The sequence below is a fragment of the Seriola lalandi genome, unplaced genomic scaffold, assembly GCF_002814215.2.
Source record: "Seriola lalandi dorsalis isolate HSWRI2012SDOR001 ecotype SW California unplaced genomic scaffold, Sedor1 jcf7180002054289, whole genome shotgun sequence".
NCBI classification, from domain to species: Eukaryota; Metazoa; Chordata; class Actinopteri; order Carangiformes; family Carangidae; genus Seriola; species Seriola lalandi.
Window position 1 is genome coordinate 50,344 of NW_019524842.1, and position 24,999 is coordinate 75,342.

The 24,999-nt window shown below is 41.0% G+C and overlaps 2 protein-coding genes across 2 annotated transcripts in view; one reads left to right on the forward strand and one right to left on the reverse strand.

Annotated features, from left to right (window-relative positions):
- Positions 1-1,447: 1,447 nt before the first annotated feature.
- LOC111654775 (NXPE family member 3-like) lies at positions 1,448-8,227 on the reverse strand. Its single transcript, XM_023405909.2, has 6 exons — positions 7,861-8,227; positions 6,447-6,875; positions 4,552-4,847; positions 3,949-4,019; positions 2,810-3,007; positions 1,448-2,726 (listed from the first exon to the last, which is right to left on the reverse strand). The coding sequence occupies exons 1-6, from the start codon at positions 7,981-7,983 to the stop codon at positions 2,173-2,175; spliced, it is 1,671 nt and encodes a 556-aa protein (XP_023261677.1). The 5' UTR covers positions 7,984-8,227; the 3' UTR covers positions 1,448-2,172.
- A 5,204-nt stretch (positions 8,228-13,431) lies between these two features.
- Positions 13,432-24,999, forward strand: part of LOC111654772 (anoctamin-4) — a 46,625-nt gene continuing 35,057 nt past the window's right edge. The window contains exons 1-2 of the mRNA XM_023405906.2: positions 13,432-13,755; positions 17,666-17,740. Of these exons, the coding sequence (XP_023261674.1) occupies positions 13,536-13,755; positions 17,666-17,740 (295 nt within the window). The 5' untranslated portion in view covers positions 13,432-13,535. The remainder of the gene's footprint in view (positions 13,756-17,665; positions 17,741-24,999) is intronic.

The following is a 24,999-nucleotide window of genomic DNA, read 5'->3' on the forward strand; positions in this document are numbered from 1 at the left end:
GGTGACAACATCGGTTGGGCCTCTGGCCTTCACTGGCGCACCTGGAGACCTCCTGCACCTTACTCGGCCAAGGCCAGCAGACTGATGATCAAGTCTGTGTGAGAGGAGAGCGTCCATGTTTAACTCCATGTTGGCTCACATTTAAAAGAAGAATCCAACAATCATCTTTGCACTGCTCTTACTTTTAGAAAGTGGTTGTCCTGTTTATTTCACACTTGTGGGGTGTTTCTGCCTTTGGAGATTCAACAGTTACAGTAATGCTGGATGCTAGTGTTCAGGCGTAACTTAAATGTACTAAGTCACTTTGAGGATGTTGATTCATTTGATGCAGCACAATCCACATCTAGTGCAAGGTGTTTCTAGCCTTTGCAATAGCTGTGCTAACAATCCACAAAATGCATTTATTTCATTATGAAACATCTACAAATAAACTACTTGCAGAACCTGCTTGTCAAATGTTCTTTATTCCTGGTTTAACACACCATGTGAGTAACAATGAGTTCATCTTCAAACTAATATTACAGGTTTTACATTTTCAAACATTTATTGCAGTATGTTTTACACATAGATTTTCGATGATGTCATCACATCATGTAAATCAGGTCTTTGTTTCTTGGCAACATTAAACAGTTCAGAGATTTGCATGAATATGTGGCAGTTGAGGTAAAGATTAATATTTAATATAAAGGCTGTTATAAATTCCACTTGCAGTTTTATTCTCCACTGACGGACAATAGAAAGGAAGAAAGTCCCACCTCGCTGGATTACAAGTGTCTGGTGTATGAACCACCTTGAGACAGATTTACATTGTTTTCATTAAACTTACTGTCAGAGGACGGAGCGTTGGCTGCACTCAGTACGTCACAATCAGCTGAAGTGATCCAGGCCACAGTGTGGCGCTGCTCGCACATCCCAGGTTTACAACAGCATTCAAAGTGATAGCTAACAAGAGAAACAACTTGGGGGACAAAATACCTGTTGTTCCCAGTGTTGCTATGGAGGTGTGGTCAACAACTGGGAATTAATCTACCTGGCTAACTGTAAATAAATCCATATCATTCATTTGTAATGGCATTCTGTAAGTTCTGTAAATAATGTGCCTGGCATCCATTACTGATGAACAACAAAGATCTTATAAATATATGGTCACTTAATGTTTTCCAGCTTTACAAGTTGCCAAGTTTCTCCTGAGAGCTCCATCAAACAGTTGACTCCTATTCCAACAGTTTTAATGCCTAAACATCTGACAGTCGTCCAGAACTCATAGAACCATAGTTACACATGAAACTCTCCTTTTAGCCTCTAACACCAGCAGATAACAGCTCACATTTCACTGAACCCAAAGCACAGGTTATCTCTCAGAGGTAGAGTTAGCTGCTTCAAGTCTAGCGGCTAATGGGGTCGGCTGAGTGTGTTTGAGACACATAGATGAGGCTGGAGTCCGAGGTTCATGAATGCTGAGCTTTTTTATTTCATTTCTTTTCAAATTTCTTTTTAACGTGTGTGTGGTTTATGCAAGGACACACACCCACCATGACTGAGGTTAATAAAAAAAAAGGGAGGAAAGAGGTGTATATGACCTCTCATGGTGAAGTGGTTGCACCTGAGGAGGGAGGTTCCTTATAACTGTTGTTTTGTAAAGGGCTAAACTCTTTGGGACATAGTAAACTTACAAGTCAGTGATGCACATTAGAAGTGATTTTCCCAGGTCAGCGCCAACTCTGCCGGCTTTAGCTGTTTTCTGAAACAACAGCGCCCTCTTTCTGTTCTGTGGTGTAAAGCAATCCAGCAGCTTAAATCCAACTGATACACAGTGAGTGGAGAGCAGCTGGAGACTGACAGTTTGTAGTGATAAAATGCTTCACACAGCTGCTTTCAAATGAAAGATAAAATAACATAATTTTCATCCTAAAAACTAGAAGTTGAAAGTTTATTGATGAACACACCTTAGCTGAACTGACAATACTAAGTACTTTTGTTTATTGGGAAATTCTTTGTTTCGTCATCTTGGTTCTGCCAGTCTGAATGGTGACCGGCATCCTGCTGGTGACAACATCGGTTGGGCCTCTGGCCTTCACTGGCGCACCTGGAGACCTCCTGCACCTTACTCGGCCAAGGCCAGCAGACTGATGATCAAGTGTACATTTGAATCTTCCGTCCCAACAAACACATCTATCCATCATTTTGAGGACATACGTAGGACAAGAGAACATCAATCATATTCTTTATAATGGGAGGTTGTGGGTGGAGGCTGTGCGGCAGGTGGTGGGCCAGGCCCATCTCCCAAGCATCCACCAGACGAACATTCAATCCTTTGAACACAGCCCTGAGCACCTTGTCATGCTGCAGCGAGTACCAGTCGCTGTTGGTCAGCGTCTCATAAAGTGTCAATGCTTTTGGGTTTGCAGTCCGGATGATGACCAGCGTTTCTGGAGCCCTGTCCAACAGCCGCAGCACTGCCCTGCGGATGCTCTGCATCCTCCGGATGTACACCTCGATGGGGAAAGTGCTAAAGTGAGACCAGATGCCAAGAACTACGATGGTGTTGCTGCCTCCTGTTAAGCCATCTAGTTCATTGGCGATGTAACGCAGCTGGCTGGTTGGAACAGTGCCAAAACGTATAGGAGGACCATGGCAGCGGTACGTCACCATGATGTTTTTTGCATAGTTAAAGGCCATGAAAGGTCCAGTTTGCTTCAGGTTGTGTAGTTTGAACTCTTTGAGATCTAAATGTATTACATAGGGAACAAATTAAACCTAAGTAAGAATAAAATAAAATGAATGCCAGAAATCCCTGTTGATCAGCTACCTGGTAGCGCTTCGTTGAGGTGTTCAAACCACTGCCTGATGGTGGAGTCCCCGTACAGGTGGACCGCCTTGCCTTTCAGACACTGACTGATGGCAGAGGAGGTGTTGAATTGGCGAACTGTGGTTCCGCCTAGTGCTCGCCACTCTCCTTGGTAGTAATAGCCAGAATGTCCATACTTCACACTACTGTTCTTCCTTTCTGGTTGACAATAAGATAAGGAGATGTTATTATATCATTTCTTATTGGCAACAAATGCATGACGAGACCAATACCACTGTCTCTCCTGAACCTCGTAGCCCCAAGTCAATTTGTTTCTCCTGAGGACATAAATGTTTATAAATGCGTCGCAAATACATAGTTTTATTTTGAGAAAAGCCTCAGTAATTTCCTAAAACAAATGGGCACTGTAGTTCTTTTAACCTCATTCAAATGGGAGCATGTTGTTAATTTGTTGGGGACTGTTTTCAGCAGTGGATTAATGCACAGATTTTGGATACACAGTCAATACTTGTTAGACAGATCAATTCATTGTTGGTTTTCAATGGGATTGCTGATAATTATAAAATCTAAAGATCGTTAGCATTATCCTTAAAAGTAAATGTCTTCCCAAAATGTTTTGAGGATCAAATACAATAACAACAATTTACAGGCCTAAATGGTGGCTATAAGATTTTGTAGCTTCCTCATGTGATCAGAAGCTATTTGGATTTTACATATACCAACCTCGTCTACCTCAGCTGTAGGAAAACTTTCTTCAAAACGGCGAAAACAATAATGCCAACAAGAACCTGAGTGTATCTGTTTTAACTGACAAATGTGGCTACCTGCTGGCTGCTAAAAAATAGCAGCTACAGCCAGTGTATAAATGGTCATCACTTTCCCAAAGCAGAAAAGTGGCAGTTGTTCAGTTGTTTTAATGGAAGTGTAACTGTAATGTAATGGTTAAAGTTGAGGCCACTTTTTACTTTTAGCCTCTTAATCTGTTTTACATAGGTAGAGAGATGTATCAAGGCCAGCTTGAGCAGAGTGTTGTGAGCATAAATTTTCTCGCTGTTTTACTTCTAACAATCTGTAGCTTATTCAATTTTGAATTATTGTAGTTATAAGCAGTGGTTACGGTTGTAAAAATCATGCTTTACCTGTCTTGTTGGGCCATACGGTGACATTGGCAGATTGTGAGGCTTGAATGGAGACTTTCATGTTGACATTACTGATGGAAAACACGTAATGAATTATATGTTACACATACTACAGTATCAACAACATATATACAACAAATGAGGACAACATTTTTTATCATTTAATGAAGTTAAAACAAGACAGCAGATCACTAACTTGGGACTGCTTTAAAAAAAAAAAACGTAACCTATAAATCCATTTTGTGAGTTAAAGCTGCACTACTCAAAAATTTCACATAAACAATGGGTCCAATGGTTGTTTATAATGTGACAGGCTTTGCTTGCAAACCCACTGAGAATTTGCAGTTCTCCTCTGCACTACAGAGCATTTTAGCATCTATTGAGTGGATAGATGCTAAAATGCTCCACTCCACTCGCTAAGATATTTCCCTAGGGAGTTGGTGGAGTCCAAACCATAGCTAAAAGGAATTTCAATACTGGACTTACATTTACCAGGAAGCATGCTAATGTCACTCCATGTCATGTAGATAACACTCTACATATGTATTTATTAGAAGTTACACAAAAAGCCCATCCTCACTACCGGTCTCTCCACTACCTCACTTTTGAAAGAGCTTCTCCTCCTTGTCCTTGAGGTTTTTCGTAAATCCTCCTTTAGAGTGGTTGATCCTCGCATCACAGCTCAGCATCTTTGGCTTGTAGCAGAACCACGGCTCACCTGTATGGAGGTCAGTGTAGTTGCATAACGGCTTATGGGTTGGATGCAGGCATACGTTACAGGTGGCAGTCTCAGACACCGAGCCTGAGTGGAAGACACTTTGGAAGTAAATCCTGTCTGGCTGTTCGCTGGTCAGTCTTTGCAGCACTGTGATGGCCTCACTAGGGTGAACCAGTGTCACCTGATTAAAAGATAGAAACAGTCCAACAGCACATTATTTTGCTTCTGAAAAGTAAAGTAGTACAAGGGAATATAAATAAAGAGGCACACACCTATGTCTAGAGGAATGACTGCTAGCTAAATCCCTTGCAAAAATAAAAAACACTAAACCAAAAGATAGTAAAATGAAACTTCTTGCCCAACATAGGCCCGAGTCTGGCCCATATATACTTTCACATTTGGGCAGATTCCGGCTGTTATCGGTCAGTATTGTCTGACAGCAACAGGATTTTGTGTTGACTGTGTCTCAATTTACATACTTCCATACACACACTGCTATTTTGAGTGCAGTGTCACATTGACAAGTATGGCAACATGCATTACACTATAACTAGTGTTGTGCATGAACGCGTTCACTAAATGCTGAACTGAACGAATCAGTTTACAAATGATGAACGTGAACGTGAGCCAGAGTGAACACAGCTCATGTTTTATGATAGTTTTAGCTCATGTTTTACAACAGTTTTATGGCAAGCTACATGACATCTCCATAGACACGGCTCAGCTTGGCTGGTGCTAGCGGTACAGACGGTACAGACACATCTGCTACTGCTGAAGCCAGTTTGTTTGAGCATTTGAAGCAGTTTTATGAACAAACAAATGAAGACTCAGACGGATTTTAAATCTAACTAATGTCTTTCTTTGTTTTCTCTATCATCCAGCATTTGTACCTGCTGCTTCATCACATATTTGTATAAATTATTATTTATATATATTATGACTCATGCTATCAGATTGTACTGAACAATGGCTGTTAAAATGGAGATACTTTTGTCTGGTTGGTATATTCTTTAGGAATTTAGCATTGCAGGTAGTTACAAACATTTATAACTGATAAAGGGGAGCCTTACTGTAAAGTGTAAAACACATTATTTATGAATAAGTTACAATGAGGCTCCTCTTACCAGTTAGGCAGTAACTCATTAGTCTGATTAATGAGTTGTAAGCATCAACTTGATCTTGCTAAATAGTGAACCTGCATTAATATATGAAAACTGTGTTTATAATGGTTTATTTATGATTTCTAAAGTGTTAAGAACCAAATTAATAACCTAATTATAAACCATTTATAAATCCTTTTATAAGGGTAGTCTCATTGTAAAGTGGTACCAATATGTCTAACTAGCTCTTCACAGCAATTCAAGAACATGGACAGGTCTTCTACGTGGGTCATTAGTCAGGATGCCAACATTTTGCCTGGGATATGAAGCTTTAGCCTCAGTCTTTTAGCTTGATATCATGTAGGCTGTATGTGTACTGTATGTGGCCATCAAGTGTATTTAAGACTCACTTTACAGGTTTCTTGTTTTATAGTGAATCAGCTTGAAACATTACAATGTCTGTTTTCAAGAAATGAGAAGCCTGCAAGGCCACATTGTTTTGAAAATGGGTTAACCAAGAATTTCAGTGGTAAATCTTCCACTGTTGAATTTGTAAGCTGTGTGTGCCTAGTGAGAAGGGAATGTTGACAGACTTAGCAACAGTATCTAAGGAGCATGGGGTTTAGCTAATGGTCAACTTGAAGATAGACTTACAACCACATTGAACATGATAGCATCACCTCAACCTCCGCGCTTCCCTCCCAGAGTAAAGAGAACACAGCAGAATAGTAGCCATTGAGATGATCCACCACTTGCCCAGCGACACCTGCACCAAGAGCCTGGTTGTGCAGACGGGCGACTAAGAAGTCTCCTCCAGACTTCTTGGGTTGGCCCTGGAAGTCATACATTTGGATCATAACCTCCAGCTGATCTCCTACATGCCACTGTCCTCCTCCTTTCTTTGGGGGAATTGTGAAGGTGCTGTGGGAAGGATCGCTGGTCTGCTCCAGAGAAACCACAGCTTGAGCTTCAGGCCAAGCAATGGAGTCTAGTATAAGGTCTTCTTCAAGAGCGTCCTCAGTGGACAGTGGCCGGAAGGTGCAGAAGCCGTGATGCATGAATTGGTCAGTGGAAAATCTTGCAAGTATCACTGTGGAGTTCACTTTATGCTGAAAGTGAGATGGTGATAAAGATTCATCAAATAAATGCATAAAAAGACGGATCAACTAAATGAAACACAAGATGTTTCCTGCCACACAACACACAATTTCTGTTGACATGAAAGATTTTTATGGTTGAAAGACTAAGCCTGCAGGGACTTTTATCTTTTCCCAGACTCCACTGGTGAGGTGAAAACAAGTATAAGCCATTATCCTTCACTGATTTCCTCTACTGAATCTTTACAGTCATAATATCCTTATACTCAATCTCAATAAATCAAATTTATTTGTACTGCACCAATCACTTAATGTTTTTTTTTTGTATCTTGCTGTCTACATTTGTACATTACAAGTCTGCAGATGCTTTTACAGACTGATATAGTGAAAATGCCTTCAAATAGACCTACACACACCCATGCACACAGAGTCATTCAACAAGCTGTGAAGCATGTAGATTTATAAGTGACAGAATTTTAATTTTTTGCAGAACACAAAGTGGAAATAAATGGACAGGAAATCAGTTCAGAGAGGAAACTATATGTTTTGATGCCATTGCTATGCCACACATTAACTTTAATATCAGGAAGCTTAGAATATATAGAAATGATAGAAAACAGTGCCTTGATGTAGGATCCTGTAACTCACAGAAACAAGTTGACAGAAATTATATTTAATGTTTAATGTTCTGAGTCCTTATCAAAGGTCAGTTTTCTCAACACTCTTTTTATACTTTACATTTGTGATCTGTTTGTAAAGCTTTATGTCTTCTTTTATATAAGACAATAACAAAAATATAGAATAATGCCAGATATATCTTTTCATTACAGGGCGTGTTGCTGTCAGTCAATCACAGGATTGTGAAGAAAAATATAATTTAACCTAAACTACATTCATTTACAAACATTTATAGAGAACATTCCTGTTATCCTGAGCAAAAGAAAAACTAATATTGAACATTTCTAACAGGAAATTCTAGTCAGAAGCAAGATCTCACCTCCTGTAAATCCATGTTACGTAGTATAAAGATTAAGACAAACACAGCCAGTAACAGGAAGATGGCACCGTACTTCGGAAGGCAAAGGTTGACCTCCCTTCTTTTACAAACTTTGACGATCATGATCAGGGATCCGTCTTCATCTCCTCTCTGGGTACAGCATGGTACTGTGACTAGTTCATCTGGAGCTGGAAAAAAAAAAAAAAAAGGAGTGGTAACTGACGCCTTTTTATGCTAAATAGTATTACTGGCTAAAATTTGAATTGTGAAATCCTGTACAGGTTTCCAGTGGTTAGGACTAAACTAAAGAAAAGTCCCGTATTGACCAACTATCAACCAAGGCCACAGACACAGTGGCCTCTGTCCCCACAGTTTAACTTGACAATACACTCCCAGGTGACTATCATGAACCCTTTGTAAGATACGGTAAATATTTGAATACATACTGCACTCTTTTGCAATCTGGCACGCACTGTTCAAATCTGTACAGTGTAACTATAGTTGAGTACAAAGTACAATATTTCGTGAAGGCCTTTGAACTGCACAAACCTGTATGAGAAGTGCTACACAGATAAAGTTTGATTAATTGAACGGTTAGTGTCAAGATTTAGCATTCCTGATGTCTATGAATTAAAGCTTCAATTATAGTCCGATGAATTCAAGCAAGATCATGTGTTTTACCTCAGCTGAACTTCGCTTGGAGACAACGCAGTGATGAAATCTCACTGTGACCTCGCTGGTTTGAGGGAAGTTTGTTTTTTTTGTTTAATTTGTGTGTGTTTGTTTGTGTGTGTGTCACAGATTACTGATAAGTCCCTTTATAGGTCTGCTGTACTTTGTACTCAACTAGTTACAGGACACATTATGAAGAACTATACATTATATCATTGTATTATATTGTTAAATGAATTAATGTGGATTCGATAACTAGAATTACAGCCTCACAGTTGTCAGCCTCCGCCAAAAGGCCAAAATCATGTTTTGTAAGGACACAGTGTGCTGGACAGAACTGACTTGAAATTTGACATTATTCAATTAATACATTAAAAGCCTATTATATTCTGCTTTTTTGGTTTAGGCATTTTAAATCTTCCATACATTAAAAGACTATACAACTTAAACAAATGACATCAGAGTGGTGCCACATTCTGAACTTAATTTTATTTATTTTTTTATTGATATTTTTGACAGACTTATTCATCTACCATACCGATTGGTTACAAACTGTTTGTTTTGTTTTTTTTTTAAAACATGCAGAACGCTAAGAGACAAGAGAAAACAAAAACAAACAAACAAACAAACAAACAAACAAACAAACAAACAAACAAACAAGACAGTCTGGTAACAATCTCACAAAACCAGACTCTGCAACATCAGTCATAATTATGCTGAATGTCAAGTGACTAAAGCCACATTTGCAATTTGTACATAAAAAAACTAAATAAAACAAACAAACAAACAAACAAACAAAAAGCCTTGAATAGTCCTTGATATAATCAGAAGACCCTAGATATATTCATCAGTGATTATAACTTACCCACGCTGTTATATGAATAGTTCACATTGTCCATCAGGCAGGATACAGAGATCCAACATCACAGTTCACCACATTCTGAACTTTAAATCATCTATTCACTTTCTTTGATCTAGTTTTGGCTGTCTTGATAAAAATTGTGTCTTGACTTGATTGTCATACTGTGCTTTTCTGATTAATGCTCAAAGATCTACTGCGTCTGTGACAGTTCCAGGGATGCAAATATGTAACACTGTATATAAAAAGCCTACAGCAGAGGTCTAAAACAGGCGTCCCAACACCAGTAACTCACCCATGGATGCTGATGTGATACAGCTGGATGTTATTAGGAAGAAGTTGAATTAAGTTGGAGCTCAAACTATTTTAGACCTAATTTAACACGTTTAAAAACAGGTGTCTACAATAACATGATAAACACCTAAAACTCCCTCTCAAACATATACATGTACATTATCCCCTAAAAAAGCACTTATGTCATTGCCTTTAAGGGTGATGCCAACATTCGATGTAAAGTCTGAGATGATTCAAAGCTAAACACACTAAAGTTGACACACTGTTTACCAGGCAGCAGGTGAGGCCTCGCTCAGCCGAGTCTGGTCGTCACTCTGCTTGTGAATGTAGAACAGTAAGGTTCTCTGCTGCAGCAGCTGAGTTATTACCCGACAGATCTGGGCTATTTCCCTTGAGCCAAAGGGCCTTCCTCATCTCAAGTGTTTTCTCCCTCCAAGTATTCACTAGTGCACTGCCAAGGCTGGAATCCAAAGATTATATACTGTTTCTGGAATGAGTAATTTACCTTTTACTTGCTCTAATTTGGCTCAGATTTTGAACTTTACTGTAAGGAATCAGTTTAAAAGTTCAGCATCTTAATATGTCTGCAATGTCTGGGACATCAGTGTTGTTTGTTAACATCCAAATATACAGTAAATCTTAAGCAGTAGGCACACACTGTGACTTTACCTGACCCAAGCCGACTGAACTCTGTCAGTTTCAATCATATGGGTAGGATGAGAGGAGGATTTATTGGAATATAGCCAAATTTTTTGTAGGTGGAAAACCGTCCAAATTACATAAAAAGTAGCCAAGTGAGGAAAACTGCCCCATTTACTAACACTGGTCACAAAACCCAGTCAGTGAGGCTCAGTCTGGAGTAAAAAAAAGCTAAACATGGAGGATGCAGTTTAAAATGTATTTGTTTCATGCAGGCTCGAGGGTCACACACACACACACACACACACACACACACACACACACACACACACACACACACACACACACTTATTTTACAATAACGTGTTAAATGGTAAAGCTAACTTACTCCTAACAATAAATGTCGCAATGCCGCTCCATCTGTTAGCTAACGTTAGCACTGAGCTGGTTGCACCTCGACAGTAGGTTAGCATGTTTCTATCTGTTTTTAGAGCATTTAGGAACAGGGTAGTGACATTTATGGCTCCATTGCAGTTTGCCATCAATACTGGATTTACACGTTGGGTTTGGCCGGGGAAAATATATTTTCATCCACAGTAGACATCTGTGAGAAGACAAAATACTGCCGTCAGTAAACAGGAAGTTTTTTTGTAGCTGGTTTCCAAAGATCATGCTGAGGAGTCTATTACCCCATTAAGACCAACACGGTAATGTGGGTTAAACCCGTGTTAGGGTTCCCCATCCCTGACCAATTAATGACGTTGCACTGTAGAGAAAAACTAGGGTCCTAGAAATGTAGTCTTAGGAATGTGGCCCTGAAATTCTTATTATATATATTATATCTCCCTTGCCAACGCTCCTGCAACATACAACCGATGCCTGAATCCATTTACAAAATCTATTAGATTTTTTGGAGACTCACTGCTCTTAAAATTATCCCTCAGTACTGCCAGAGGACCGCGTACAGAATGAGGTCATTAGGGCTAAACCTTGTGCTTTCCTGAGTCACCTCCCTGGCTGCCAGTATCAACCATGGCAAACCCTCTTCCCAATCTTTGCCCATCTCTGTGCAAAACGCACGCAGCAATGACCTCAGCGTCTGGTGAAAACGTTCTAAAGCCCCCAGACTTTGTGCATGATGAGGCTGATGACGGAGTGTTTCACCCGAAGTTGTTTTAACACTTGAGCGAACTTATGAGACGAAAAGTTCGAACCCTGGTCACTCTGAATAACCCTGGGAATGCCAAAGATTGAAAGGAACTGGGTTAGTGCCCTAACCACAGACCTGGTTGTTAGTGAGCGCAGGGGATACGTGATATGTGGTAGCTTGACACAGTATAGTTAGAAGAAACTTTGCACCTGACTTGGAAGGAGGCAGAGGTCCAACGTAATCCACAATAAGGTATTCAAAAGGCTCACTAATGGCAGGTATTGGATGCAGAGGGGCAGGCTTAATAACCTGGTAAGGCTTGCCAGTTATTTGACACGTGTGGCAGGTCCTGACATACTCCGCTACATCTCTCTCTAGCCGAGGCCAAAAGAAGTAATGCAAAATGCGATCATATGTCTTCCTTACCCCGATATGCCCTGACTGGTCATGGGACAGTTGTAAAACCAATTGACGAAATTTGGCCGGTACACCACACCAAACTCACCACCAGGGGCCCACTTCCTCACTAGCAACCCATCATCAATGAAATAACCATGTGTTTTGTCCTTCGCCTCCACCAGAGGGTGGTTAACACACTGGCTGTAAAAGAAAGCAACAGGGGCATCCCCTCTATCTGCCTGACCAATCACTAAAATAACTCACCCCTAGTCTTCATGAGGTTAGTTGCGGTGGGTACTTATGCACTAGTGACGGGAAAAAAAACCCTGCAATCAGAAACACCTGGATGCAATTCACACAAATAAATTGTACACAATTAAACAACACACCAAAATCCAAATTCGGAACAAGCCCCCAATTTGTCACGACCGGCTCAAAACCATGACAAGGAAAGCGGGAGGCAACACAAGGAGTTAAAGCAAAGAGACCATTATTTATTTTTAAATAAATTCTGTGTCTTGCTCACCATGAAGAAAGTGCGGAGGATTCAAATAACCCGGTGTATCCAATAAGCCATTACCCAGCCACACCCACTGGTACCTAGAAGAGAAATGACACAACCAAGCCTCCTGCACAACAACCAAAAAGGGTGGGGTGTCACAATTATTATATCTATATTATTATATAGTCTTATTATTGGGTTCAATTTTAATTCAGCGATTCTTGGGTTTATCAGTGAAACTACACTGCAGACTGAAAACCTTTTTTTTTTGTTTTTTTTTTTTACAGCCCACTGATGATCCAGTCTCTATTTATGAACCTTTGGCTCCAATGTAATTCTTGAATGAAAAACGGAGGCATAAAACAATCAAAATGTGCATTCACTGTAGATTGGGTGTTCTATGCTGCTGGGGTGGAGTTTAAGATTCAGAAAGTGGTTTAATGTGATTTGATTGGCAGTGACCCACCAGCCCACCAACTGTCATCAATTCAAATGAATCCTGATGAGCGTGTGTGACAACCCTTTTCTTACTGAGAACCACCACTATAAACCAGTCAGAGGAGTGCCTGAGGAGACAAAGAAAAACAGGAATCTCATACAAGAAACAATCAAACCCGTTCAACCATCAACAGAAAATAATGTTCATGTTGGGCCCCATTACTCACAGTAAGTTGTCATGGTCTTCAGGGTCTCATATGGTGATAATAGGCCATTTCTTGATGTAACGAATCTGTCTCTGTGGTCTTTATTAAGAAGATTTATAGGAGTGAAAACTACTTTGTGGTGTTTTCATTAAATTGGTATTTCAGTAATAAATCTTTTCGGGAGTTTGCAGAGTCTCTGTTGTACTTAACAAAGACTTCGCGTTGGTACCACCAATATTCTACACAGGAGTTTAACGCTGCGACCTCACCGACCACGTGAAGCGGCCACGCCTGCTGTCGTGCGTAAATACTGCAACATCAACAGCCACACGAGCCCGAGAGAGGCTGACACGATGGGGCGGAGGTTGAGCGTGCGTGGGGAGGAGGTTTGAACACACAGAGCCCGGTTAAAAGTGTGCCGTGGGTGGAGTTAAGGACGCTTTAGGCACAGGAGAAGTTGATGCCTTCTCATGCCGAAGCCATGCGTAATGCGCGTGACCGCCGCCGGTGAGGAGGATGCTAGAGCATGAGGCAGGAGCAGCAGACATGCGACTGGTCGGTCAGATCAACACAGGTATGAAGATCCAGGCCGGGGGCGAGCACAGAGGCTGCAGCAAGGTCGGGGAGAATCAGGAAAACCAGGTCATCTGTTTGCAGTGTCAAGACGAGGTGGTGCGGGTTTGTCCGGGAAGTCCGCGCCGCGCCATCGCGACCCGCCTCTCCTCCGGATCCGCAGGTAAAGACATCCTATGCAGCAAATAAATCCAAGAAAAAGGGAGAACACACAACTTAATGTAGCTCATGTTTCATCGGTTCATATCATCAATTACACTGATTTCAGAGTCCAGGGCTGAAACGAGGCTGTGCTGCTCCAGTGTGCACCAAGTGATGCATGGGACAATAAAGTCACATAAAGAATTAGTGGACCACCTCATTAACCTCCGAGACGTTGAAATTACACCACATAACAAACTAATCCATGAATTTATGATATTGGTCTTCAGAGTCATAATCAAAAATTGTTATTTAATTTAGTAGTTGTTCATTTTCAGTTACAAGAAGTGAGAGCCCCTCCTACAGTCATACTAGTGTATATGTGGTTAGGCGAAGAGGGTGGGACGTCAGTGTGGAATATTTGTGCATCACAGTGATATTACTCAGAAACACCGAGGGTAAATTGCTCTTAATTTCCCATGATAGCCTCTGACTTTAAAACCAGTTACCGTACAGTACAGTAATGAGTCTGTGGTGCTCCAGTGTGCTCCAAGTGACTGCATGGGACAAATAAAGACTTTTGAATTACACCACATAACAAACTAGCTTATGAGTTGATATTGATATATAGTTTATGATATTTGCTTTCGGAGCGTGGTGCAGGGAACACCACAGTCTTAAGTTTAATTAAGTAATTGTCATGTTAAGCTTTATGAGCTCTTTCAAATGGGCGAACTGGAGCTACTCTCAAATTTCCACGATAACCTCTAGCCTGAAAATCCTCAGTCTGCACACACACTCTGGTGCACTTGAGTATCAAAAGTACAATTGCCTATAGGCAACAATATCATCTCTGCTGCATCCGAATCTATTGCCTCTTCTCTGATACGCACAATAAAACAGTCGTTTACCTATCAGCCTGTGAAGGTGATTCAGTCCCTTTAAGGCTGTTTCACCACTGGAGGCTACTTTAAAAAAAAAAAAAAAAAAATTTGCTGGTATAATTCATAAAGTAGACATTGAGCTCAGTGTGAAGGAAATTAGGAAAAAATGTTGACCATAATTTAAAGCGCCATGTGATAATAAATTATGAATGTCACTGGAAGCTGCGCAGAGGCTGGTACGATTTGTTGAGTCCGCGCGTTGACTTCCCGTAGCCTCGGTAATAAATGATACCTGCAGCTTTATCTCTAAACATGTAAGCAAATGCGAGAGCTCGAGATGAAAAAACTCCCAGTCAGTGATAAATGTCTGTGCTGTGCTGCCGCTGCTCTCCTTTGATGCAACTGTAGGTGTGAGATTAGGGAATAAGGAAGTGAGAGTTTTCTATAAAAGTTGTCCAAATTGCTAAACGAGCAGAAGCGTTCGTATTCAGGTCTCAGCGAGAGGCAGAATGTGAGGTGGTACCTGGCTGCAGTGCCAGACAGAGCCTGTCCCTCTGCTCACACAGATTAATGATTTAACCTCTGTCTCCCCTGATAACTTGGAGTTCCAAATTAGGCCGTAAATTTCCAGTGTCAAGGTTATTTTACCGGTTGACCACGAAACCTGCAGTATTTCTCATCAAGTAATTCAAATAATTCAATACTGTTTGTTGACTGAACATTTTTGTTGAGTTACCGATCTCGCCATGATGGCTAGGAGCAGGACACACAAGCCTGTTAATATGCAGTTTGGTTGACTGAGCGTGAAATTCATATTTTTGTACAGCCTGCCTTTCCTGCCAAATGAACTCTTAAGTGGTGCACAACATTCGGCTGAACTGACAATGACTGGACGTTTTTGTTTTGTTATTGCGTTATTGTACATTATGTAGCTCTGACCTCTGGATCAGATGAGTGTGTGTTACATCGAAGGTGTTGTTCCTAGTGACAAACCCACCAAATTTCCATTTCCATCTCTCATCAACACATAAACACATCAACCCAGTGTACGGTACCTGCCACCCACCAAAAGGCAGAGTTACAGTAGTTGACTATTCAGCTGCTACAGAGCTGGATATGTTCCATAAGGAACACAGTTGGTGGAGACCAAAACAGAGCTAAAAGGAGAGTAAATATTGGACTTGCATGTATGAATGTTCGATGTCGGCTGGGTCTGTAAATAGGCAACCGCCAGCTGACAGGTATACCACGACAACTTCATTTATGCTTTACAAAAAAAACCTCAATTAGTGCAGCTTGTGAAATTAACTTGGCAATGTCACAGGTCGATGAAATAAACATAACCATTGTCTATCATACTGCAAATTGCATCCATACAGGTTTGTGCAACGTGTCTCTCATCATTTCACCCACATTTTATATATAGTTAAATTGTGCCACACTGAGCGAACCGTCATCAGAGACAGTAATTACTGTGACATACTGCTGTAGCCTCACACTCAAAGGGTCAGGGGATGTAAAAGCTGCACTTCAGACCTGCAGACTAGGAAGCAGCAGGATCAGGAAGTGGCAAAGAAACTCTTGCAGGGTTTAAGGCATCATTCCTTTAACGCTATCAGGGTTAGTGAAGGGTTTTCTTCTTGTAAGTCTTCAAAGGTTACAGTCTCATTCCCATTCCGCTGCTGGTGTCATGAATTTCATTCATAGTGTCCTACCACAGTGGATGGTTTCATTCCCTCTCTATATAATTTGGTCGACTAAAGCACTAAAGCTGACAAAGTCATGGATTTTATTGCCCTGCCTCTCCGAAGGTCAAGGGTTTGTTCCTTGTGTAGCTCAGTGTGTGGAGCAGAGCAGTAACATTGCAAGATTTGGAGTTTCATCCCTGTGGCTCAGTGGACACCAGAGGTCGACTGACTGTGGACTTTTTGATATAGTGACGATAGTTTGGAGCCGGAACAAGACGATAGTAGATTCATCAGCCGATACACCCCCACCCCCCACCCCACACACACACACACACACACATACACATCCCCCCCGGCCCTGCCAAAGAAAGTTTGACACCGTCTGTACTTTGCTTCCTCCAGCTGCCATCTGTAATGTGAGAAACAAGAAAAAATTTCAATTAATTCAGTATAACTCAAGGCTTAAAACATATTAAATCTATTATTATTATTATTATTATTATTAAATAGATAAAAGAGCTATAAATGCTATTAGCTATATTTTTTATGTATTCAATATCTATTAAAATCTACATGGATATTTTAAGTTTCACTTTAATATGGGGGAAAATGTTTTCTCAAGATTGCTGTTGGAATAAAACCTTTCAAATAAATTTTAGTTTCCCAAAGTTAGAAACTCATGTCATCACAACAGAAACTTTCAAAGTAATTAGGCCTTTGGGGGAAAAGTAGTGTAGCTGGATACTTAGGCCAATGCCACATTGAATAAACCAGTTTTTTGTCACTCTGCATTTAATATAATGCGTTGAAGGTTTTTTCATGGAGCGAAGAAGTTATCTCTGATGTAGTCGACGTTGACATTGAATAACGCAATATAAAATCTGTTGTGCATCTGTGACACCACCTCCCCCCTCTCTGGGTCTCATAAAGTCTGAGTGCCGTTTCATTGGTTCTATAAATGTTGCTTGGAGTTAAGAGAGAGTTAATCACATGCACACAGATATTTTGAGAGGTTGTGCTTGTTTTGCACTTGCTAGAAAAGCAGGGACTGCGTGCCTTATTCTACTTGACTTCGTGAATGGAGCCTCCATGCTAAACAGTGACGTACGTCCCTGTGTGACTGGTGGAGTTTTGCCTATTAGTGCCAAGAAATTGGCAAAACTGACTATAAGGTCGTCCTCTAGTGGACACATGTTTAACTGTAGGATACATGATACTCTGGGAGCCAGAAAAGCGATGGCAGCATGATGAACTCGTGGTGACCTGTGCTAAAAATCAACGCCTCTGTTGCACTGAAAGTTGCTATAAATTGCTATAAATTGATGCCGTAGCTGATGTGTGATCTCTGCTCCCGTCACAGACCGTGAGCCCAGCAGCAGCAGCTACAATGCCTCTTCAGGAACCTTCTACAGCTGCGTCAGTCAGATCACCATCGGTAAGTGCACTTTCACTTACTGGGGCTTTTTCTTAAAGGAGAAAAATACATGTTATCATGTTGTCTGATATGTGAACAGTATAATTTTGTATCTAATACAAAATCACCTGCTTTATATCAAATATTTCTGTTATTTGCCCAATAATTATAAAAATTATTTTTACTGTGGTTGTTCAGTATTTATTACATATTATGTTTCGCCCACTCCATCTGTTTGAGTTAAAGCAGGGTGTCTCAAAGGATTATGATGGATTTGCACAAAACCTATGGAAAGCTTGTTCATTCAGCAGCTGTTTAACTGTCTAAACCAGAGGGACTACATGACAGTGGGCATGGTTTCTCACTGAAGGACAAATCACCTGCAAACAGATTTACGTAACATCACTGATTCTTTATGTAATGGTCTGCTTATAGAAAAACATAGAGAGCTTATTTCTGGTTCAGATACTTCAATATGGCGCAATTGTAGAAGGTCCACAGACAAAATACAAAAAGAATCTGCTCAATTTGTCAAGAATTCACACTGCTGCTAAAGTCTTGACAGGAAAATCTCTTATTGCATGTTGCTTGTTGATAATAATAATAATAATAATAACAGTTAATTACAAATGAACAATAATAATTACTGCACACAAGACGATCTCAGTGCAGACTGTTCTGGTCTGTGGTTGTCTGATGGTTGAACAAGCTGCTGAATGCTGGGGTGAAGACTCATGTCTTCAGTAAAATGTAAATGTAAATGCAGACCTTTCACATTGGGAAAGTGTTCTTAGTCTCATGGAGCTCTCTGTAAATGTAATCGACCAATAAACATGCGAAAGCAGTGAAGAACACAACAAGTCCTCCAATCCGTACGGGCATGTCTGTCGTTTGTTCCTACCCTCTGATACGACCCATAGGAGGTTCTCCTGAAATAGCGTCCCTACGGCGGCATGCGTACCGGAGCTCAGTTGTCACGGTTACTATAATAAACACGCGACTGTACTGATGATAACGGTAATGGCTTGGTTAGGTTTAGGCACAAAAACTACTTGGTCAGGTTTAGGAAAAGATCATGATTTTTACTTTCATAAGTACTTCCTCAACATCGGACGATCTTTGTTGCATGGGAGTCCAACACCGATCTCCTGTGTCATATTCCTGTGTTTTGTTGACCCACCCATCCACCGCAACCTCCTCCTGACGCAGACTTTCTCGCTCTTTACACTACGTCACTGCCCTTTGCCCTTTGCCCTTTGCCCCTGTCATAATGACCATGAGCGCTAGATGGAGAACAGTCTCAAAGAACAAGACTGCAAACTAACTAGTTACTTTGCAAAGGTTTTATTGTGTTCAACACAGAGGTTAGACCTGGAGGATACAAACAAGTTCTTTTGTTAAAGTGGCAAAAGGCAAGTTCTTTTCTTTTAACTTATCGTTATGAAGTAAATGTTGATTGCACAATGTAATAGCTATTGAATAATGACACCATCAGCATTTAGATTGGTTTCCTATAAGCCTCCCTCCCTCTGCCCCCGGGGGCACCTTTAAAGATAATCTGCTCTGATTCTGCACATCAAAGTTTCCAGGTGTTGGAGAGTGACATTTAGTAACTGAAAGAAGCTGTTTGAAGTCTTTTGTGGCTCTGGAGGAAGCTGCACGAAGTCTGATGAATTGCCTCGAGTGACGTTGGGCTGAAAACTACAAATTTGAAAAAGGAAAAAAAGAAGTGAGGTTACCAGACCTCTGGGACCCGTCCCGCAGCTCTGCTTGGGGCGCAGGCCACATTAGCTGCTACTGCTGACCAACCTGTCAAGCTGTGGGTGTTATAGCTGCCACGCTTTGGCGAGGAAGAAGAATGAGTCAAATAAAAAAGAAAATATATCTGGTTCTGCATTGATTTTAGTTCGCAGACATACGTGATAAAGCATGTGCAAGTGTCGGGGTGCAGGGGTTCAGGTACAGCGTAGGTTAAAATGTCCCGTTACCTGATGTTATAAGTGCTGTATTTAGATATACAGTATATCTATATCTGTATATATATCAATATCTCTATATCTGTATAGAGCAGAGATAACTGGGCAGCTTTTGTAGCAGAGCCTTATAAATAAGTAACGCTGCTCCCTTCTATTTGTCCAGGAGAACCATCCCACCTTTTCATACAGGACGTAATGGTGAGTGAAGAACGTGTCACCTGTGATGAAGGGCACTGCTCTGTGCTACACAGAAGCTTCAGTGTGGTGGGAGAAGCGTGTATATAAACAATATCTCCACAATCAGGAGCAGACAGAGTCGTAGACCGTGCGATGGTCTTTCGACTAGCAGAAGAGAAACTTCATTTGTTTCTGTACACGAGCTTACGAGGTTCACACACTTACGAGGTAAATCTGTGTAGTAAAAACAGCAATATCCACAATGACATTTTGGAGAGCTCACTGCTGAGCTGTATGCTTCTGTATAAATTATAAGCTTTCTGACAGCAGGCCAGGGGGGACTAAAGGCTAACGTTTGGTAAAGAGTGAGAAAATGAAAGATTTCCCCTCGACATGTTAACTTTGTGTGTACGTCCGGGGTTCTCGACAGCAAATAATGCGTTGCTGATGAAGCTGTCTGAAGCAACTTTCCTGACTGTCGCAATACTGCAACCCCCCTGCCATTTGCAATATCCAGACCGCGCCTTTTGACATTTCCTCCACGACAGTTACAGCGGCGCCTGGTTAGTGAGGGAGGCTGGAAGCTGGATGCTGTGACAGTGAAGGCTGAGTCTCATGGTTCAGCTCAGGCTGTGCTGCTGCTGCATGCAGGTGTTCCTCTCGTCTCTCTGAGCTAAATTAAATTAAAAAAAATAAAAAAAAGAACTAATGAAGTGCTGAGGGAGCTTTGGACCCTTGAGACTCGCCCTCTTGGGTTTTACAAAGGGAAAGATCTATAGTCTCGACCCTGCACTGAGATCAAAAAGAGGTAGTGTGCCGCCTGTGATTTAAAAGCCCTTGTCTTTGTTTGAGAGGAAAATTCTCGTCAGCATCACTGTAGGTTCTTAAAAGTTCTAATCGATTGTAATCGTCCATTAATTCCACCCTCCTTCATCGTTGTAGGAATTTGCTGCAGCTGTGCGGCTGATAGACAGAGCTAATCTTCAGCCTGTGGCAGGAATTCAGTGAAGGATGACGTGGGAAACAAATGCAGCATCCTGAAATGTGCAGCACTGACTGACTCACACAACGAGAGCTCAGTTTAAGCCTTTTTTTTTTTTTTTTTTTTTTTGTCTGCAGTATTAGTTGACATTTCGACATGCTCAATTTTCCTACTCCCTGTATCCGTGGAAATGATTGAATTCATGTTGCAGAGTGCTGGAGGAGTCGGGTTGTGCTGACTCTGTGCTTTTTGGTTTATCAGGCTTATTGTGTGAATTACAAACCAATATCAAGGGAGCTTCAGATCGTATATACAGACATATATTGAAATTTATTTGTCAGTCTTATAGATGTCTTGGTACACTGCACAGCACCTACACCTCTTTAATCACTCCTGTACTTTTCCACTTTTAAACTATGATCACATGGTCACTTTGATTCTACTCTAAACACAGTCTAAAGGTTTTTTTCCAAGAGGGAAGACGAATAAATGGGATGATAAAATGGGACCCAGGACTCGAAGAGACCCTAAGGCTGCCAGGAGAGCAATATTGAGCCGTATGGAGTGGATTATCCATAAAACCATAAAACACTGCACTGTCTCTAAATGACTTCAAACATTCATTATCTGTATCTGCCATTTCTCATTCTCCAATATCAGCCAACATAAACACTTACAGTAAGGCTGGGCGATGCATCTATCTTATTTTCAATTACCATTTTGGCTTCCAAAGATTATGAAAGCAAGATGAAACGATTATTTCAATAAGTTTATTGAATAAGTTCAATAAATGCGTTGTGTTTCTAAAGTCAACAAATAATCATGATCTCAATATTGATCCAAATAATCATGATTATGATTTTTGCCATAATCAAGCAGACTTAACTTACAGTTGCAAGTTATATGCAATAGTCTAATATCGACCAGTATATCATAGCAGATGATTAATTGCTCAGCAGTAATTAAGACCATGTTGCAGAGCTTTAGTGTTTTAATGCTTTCTGTCCGATCAAAATCCAGCCCACATTACATTCACTGGCAGACTCAGCCTTCCCATAAGCCTTCACTTCATACACAGTAAACAGACACTATGACTGCTGTAGCTCAGGAAGGACGGCACCCTCCTCCTGTTTCGTGCCATAATGCGATCCAGCATGATTTTCCTTCAATTTCAAAATGGCGGTTCACAATGTCAAATGCAGGGAGGAAGCTGGTGCTCATGAAAGAGCGCAGAACAAAGTGGGATAAAGAGTCGTGTGGAGACTTTAGATGTTGACATGAAGACTTCCTCTAGAGACAGCAAACTGACAGGTCCAGTTAAAGAATACTCATTTAGCATATTTAATCTTTAAGCGTGATATTTCACTGCATGTGCGCTGCACTTCTCCTGCTGCAACTTCTGCATATACAGCACTGGCCCTGATCATATTTAAAGTTCGAATACACTCAGACTTTTAACCCCAGAGGAAGCATCAAGCGCTCATTAGTTGCCATCCCTCCATCCACCTGCAGGCCCTCCACCGGTAGTCCCTCTATGATTACTGTTGACTCTCAGCTCAAACTTGTCATTGCACCGAGCAGCGTGTGTCCCAGATACCTGCACCTGCATTTTGTTGTCTTGGCTCTGAGCACATCAGGAAGTGGAGGTGCTACATATCTGGGCCTCTCTCTCCTCATAGAGCCACGTGGGCACTTTTTTTTCTGATGACTGCGACATAGATATTGCTTAGAACACACTACGTCCGAAAAAGGCTGCCGTAAGTTTTGGAGGTCGTCCGGATACTTGCCAGGTGTGGATTACCGCCTCCGCCCCTCCCGCCATTCCAGGTGACTTTCATGGGATGTTGAGGATTGCTGGCTCAATGTCATTCTCAACGTTGTTTAAAAAGACAAAATAACAGTCAGTTAATGGCTGTTTTGAATTGTGTTACCTGGACCAAGTCTGAGTACAAACCATTAAGTTCAAAATTTTCAAAATGACTCTGTGGTTTTCAGGAGATGAATCCTGTTCAGGTCACAGAGCACTGACTGTTTCTGAAAGTCCTCAAACCCACCAGCCTTTCTAGTGTCCATCAAGAAGCAGTTTCCTGTCATAATGTTACTTTATAACTGCGGTAGCATCAAAGATATTTTCCGAATCAGCTTCTAACTATGATTTGTGGCATCCTACATGAACACAGTGACAAAGTTGAAACAGTTTTGGTTTCTTCACATGACAGATTCAGCAAGTCTGTGCTTTTCACACTGGCTTGTAGTGGGCGGGAGTCATTTGGGAAATAACATTTGTTTCTGTCCATCGTAAATAAAGAAATAATGTTCCATTACTGTTCCTTCACACTACAGGGTTTCAAGCATCTTTTGATATTAATCATTGTTTGATATTTCCGACAAGGGCTGGGCAATATGGCCTATGAATAATATTGCGATACTTTTAGACATGAAGTACTGAATATCTGGATATTTTGAAATCTGATCTCAAGTTCTTCATAAATGTGCGATTTAACCCTTTAACTCTACAACACTTGCCTGCATTAAAACTTTCTTTACTGTTTATTCATTAGTGGTTTCTATTGGAGCAACTTTAAATTTGCATGCAAAAAGGGGGAAATCACAACACAAGTTAAATTTGACCCCTAACAAAAATAGACCTCAAAGTAGGGATGAGTAGGAAGATCTTACTTTTCAGATGAATCGTTAAACAGCTAGCCCGCTGCTAACAGCTAGCCCGCTGCTAACTGCAGCCGGTGACAGCGGTCCTCCTTCTGCTCTGCGGCCTCGGTGAGCTTGGCGTAGCGCCACATGTACCAGTTCTCCACCAGAGCAGAACAAGAACCACCGTCACCAGCTGCAGTCCAAGACAGAGGAGTTACAGTCCAAGAACTGCTGAGGCGGCACCTCTTAAATAAATAACAGCAGTGTCCAAACGAATACTCCACATGAACTAAGTAAAAAGTGTGATTGCTTGTGAGGGTGAACAATAGCAAAACATCCAAAAGAAGTGTCAAAGTGGGGGAAAGATACTACTAGATACTTTCAGAATAAAATCAGAGTGGAAACAGGATACAGATGTTTGTGAGTTTTCTGGATGGGGGTGGGGTGGGGGGGTGGGGGGTGTTGTCTGAGAGGGAGACAGCTGCAATACATTGAGTATATTCGGTATATCGCCCCTATTTTTGACTGGAAATTGGGGAGACGTCAGTCGGTAACAATAATTGGGAACCCTGTGATTGTCTGTGAGGGCGAGTTGGACCCAAAATCTAAGTTTTAAATTGTCGAACAAAATAACATGTAATCATAAAGCAAACAAACAAAAAAAGTACAACGTTAAAAAAGAGGAAAAAATCTCCAGCATAACAACAGAAAACACTCAGTGTGTTTAGACTCATTTTGTTAAAGAAGAGAAGTTGTTTGGGCGTTTGTCCATCACTGAAATTAAAAATCTGCTCCTGGGCTTGTGTGTATTGAATGAATGAGCTGTTGTGGGATGTGTTTTTAATTTAGAAAATGAAAGAGCAAAGTCTGTCCAGAGCTTATGCTGCTGGATCCTGTGCAGGAGATGAAGCAGGCCCAAAAGACATTTCAACTTTGTGGAACTCTTCAAATGTGTGTTATTTTCACTCATTTTTATGCACAGTTGGTTTGGATAAAACCATAAAAAAAAGAATATTGCAGTCATTTAATGTACTCGATGACTGTTATTGTTTGCAAACTTTCACACACCAAAGAATATTCCTTGTCCTATTATTTTCGAGAAAGCAGTCAAAAAGTGTTGTACTAGACAAATCCCCCTCAGAGAGAATAAAGACCTTCTCTGTGCTCCAATTTTTTGCAAGTGCTGACTTGAGCACAAACATTATTTCGGGGACGCCCAGCCTTACGTTTTTGCCCTCCGTGGTGTGAAAACCAGTTTATTCTTTCAGGGAATTCGAGGCTGTAAAACAGCTGAGATGAGATGTATAGCTTAGATTTACCTCGTGCCTCCTAAGAATTTATCCTCCAGCTGAATGCGCAGAGTGAGGAGCGAGCTCTGAGCCTCAGAGACTGCCAGGCGTTCCTCTTCTCTGTTATTGATCGGGCTGTGTTTGTTCGTTGCTGATGTACCTCTGAAATCTGCTGGGCTTTGTGTTTCACAGGAAACCAGGAGG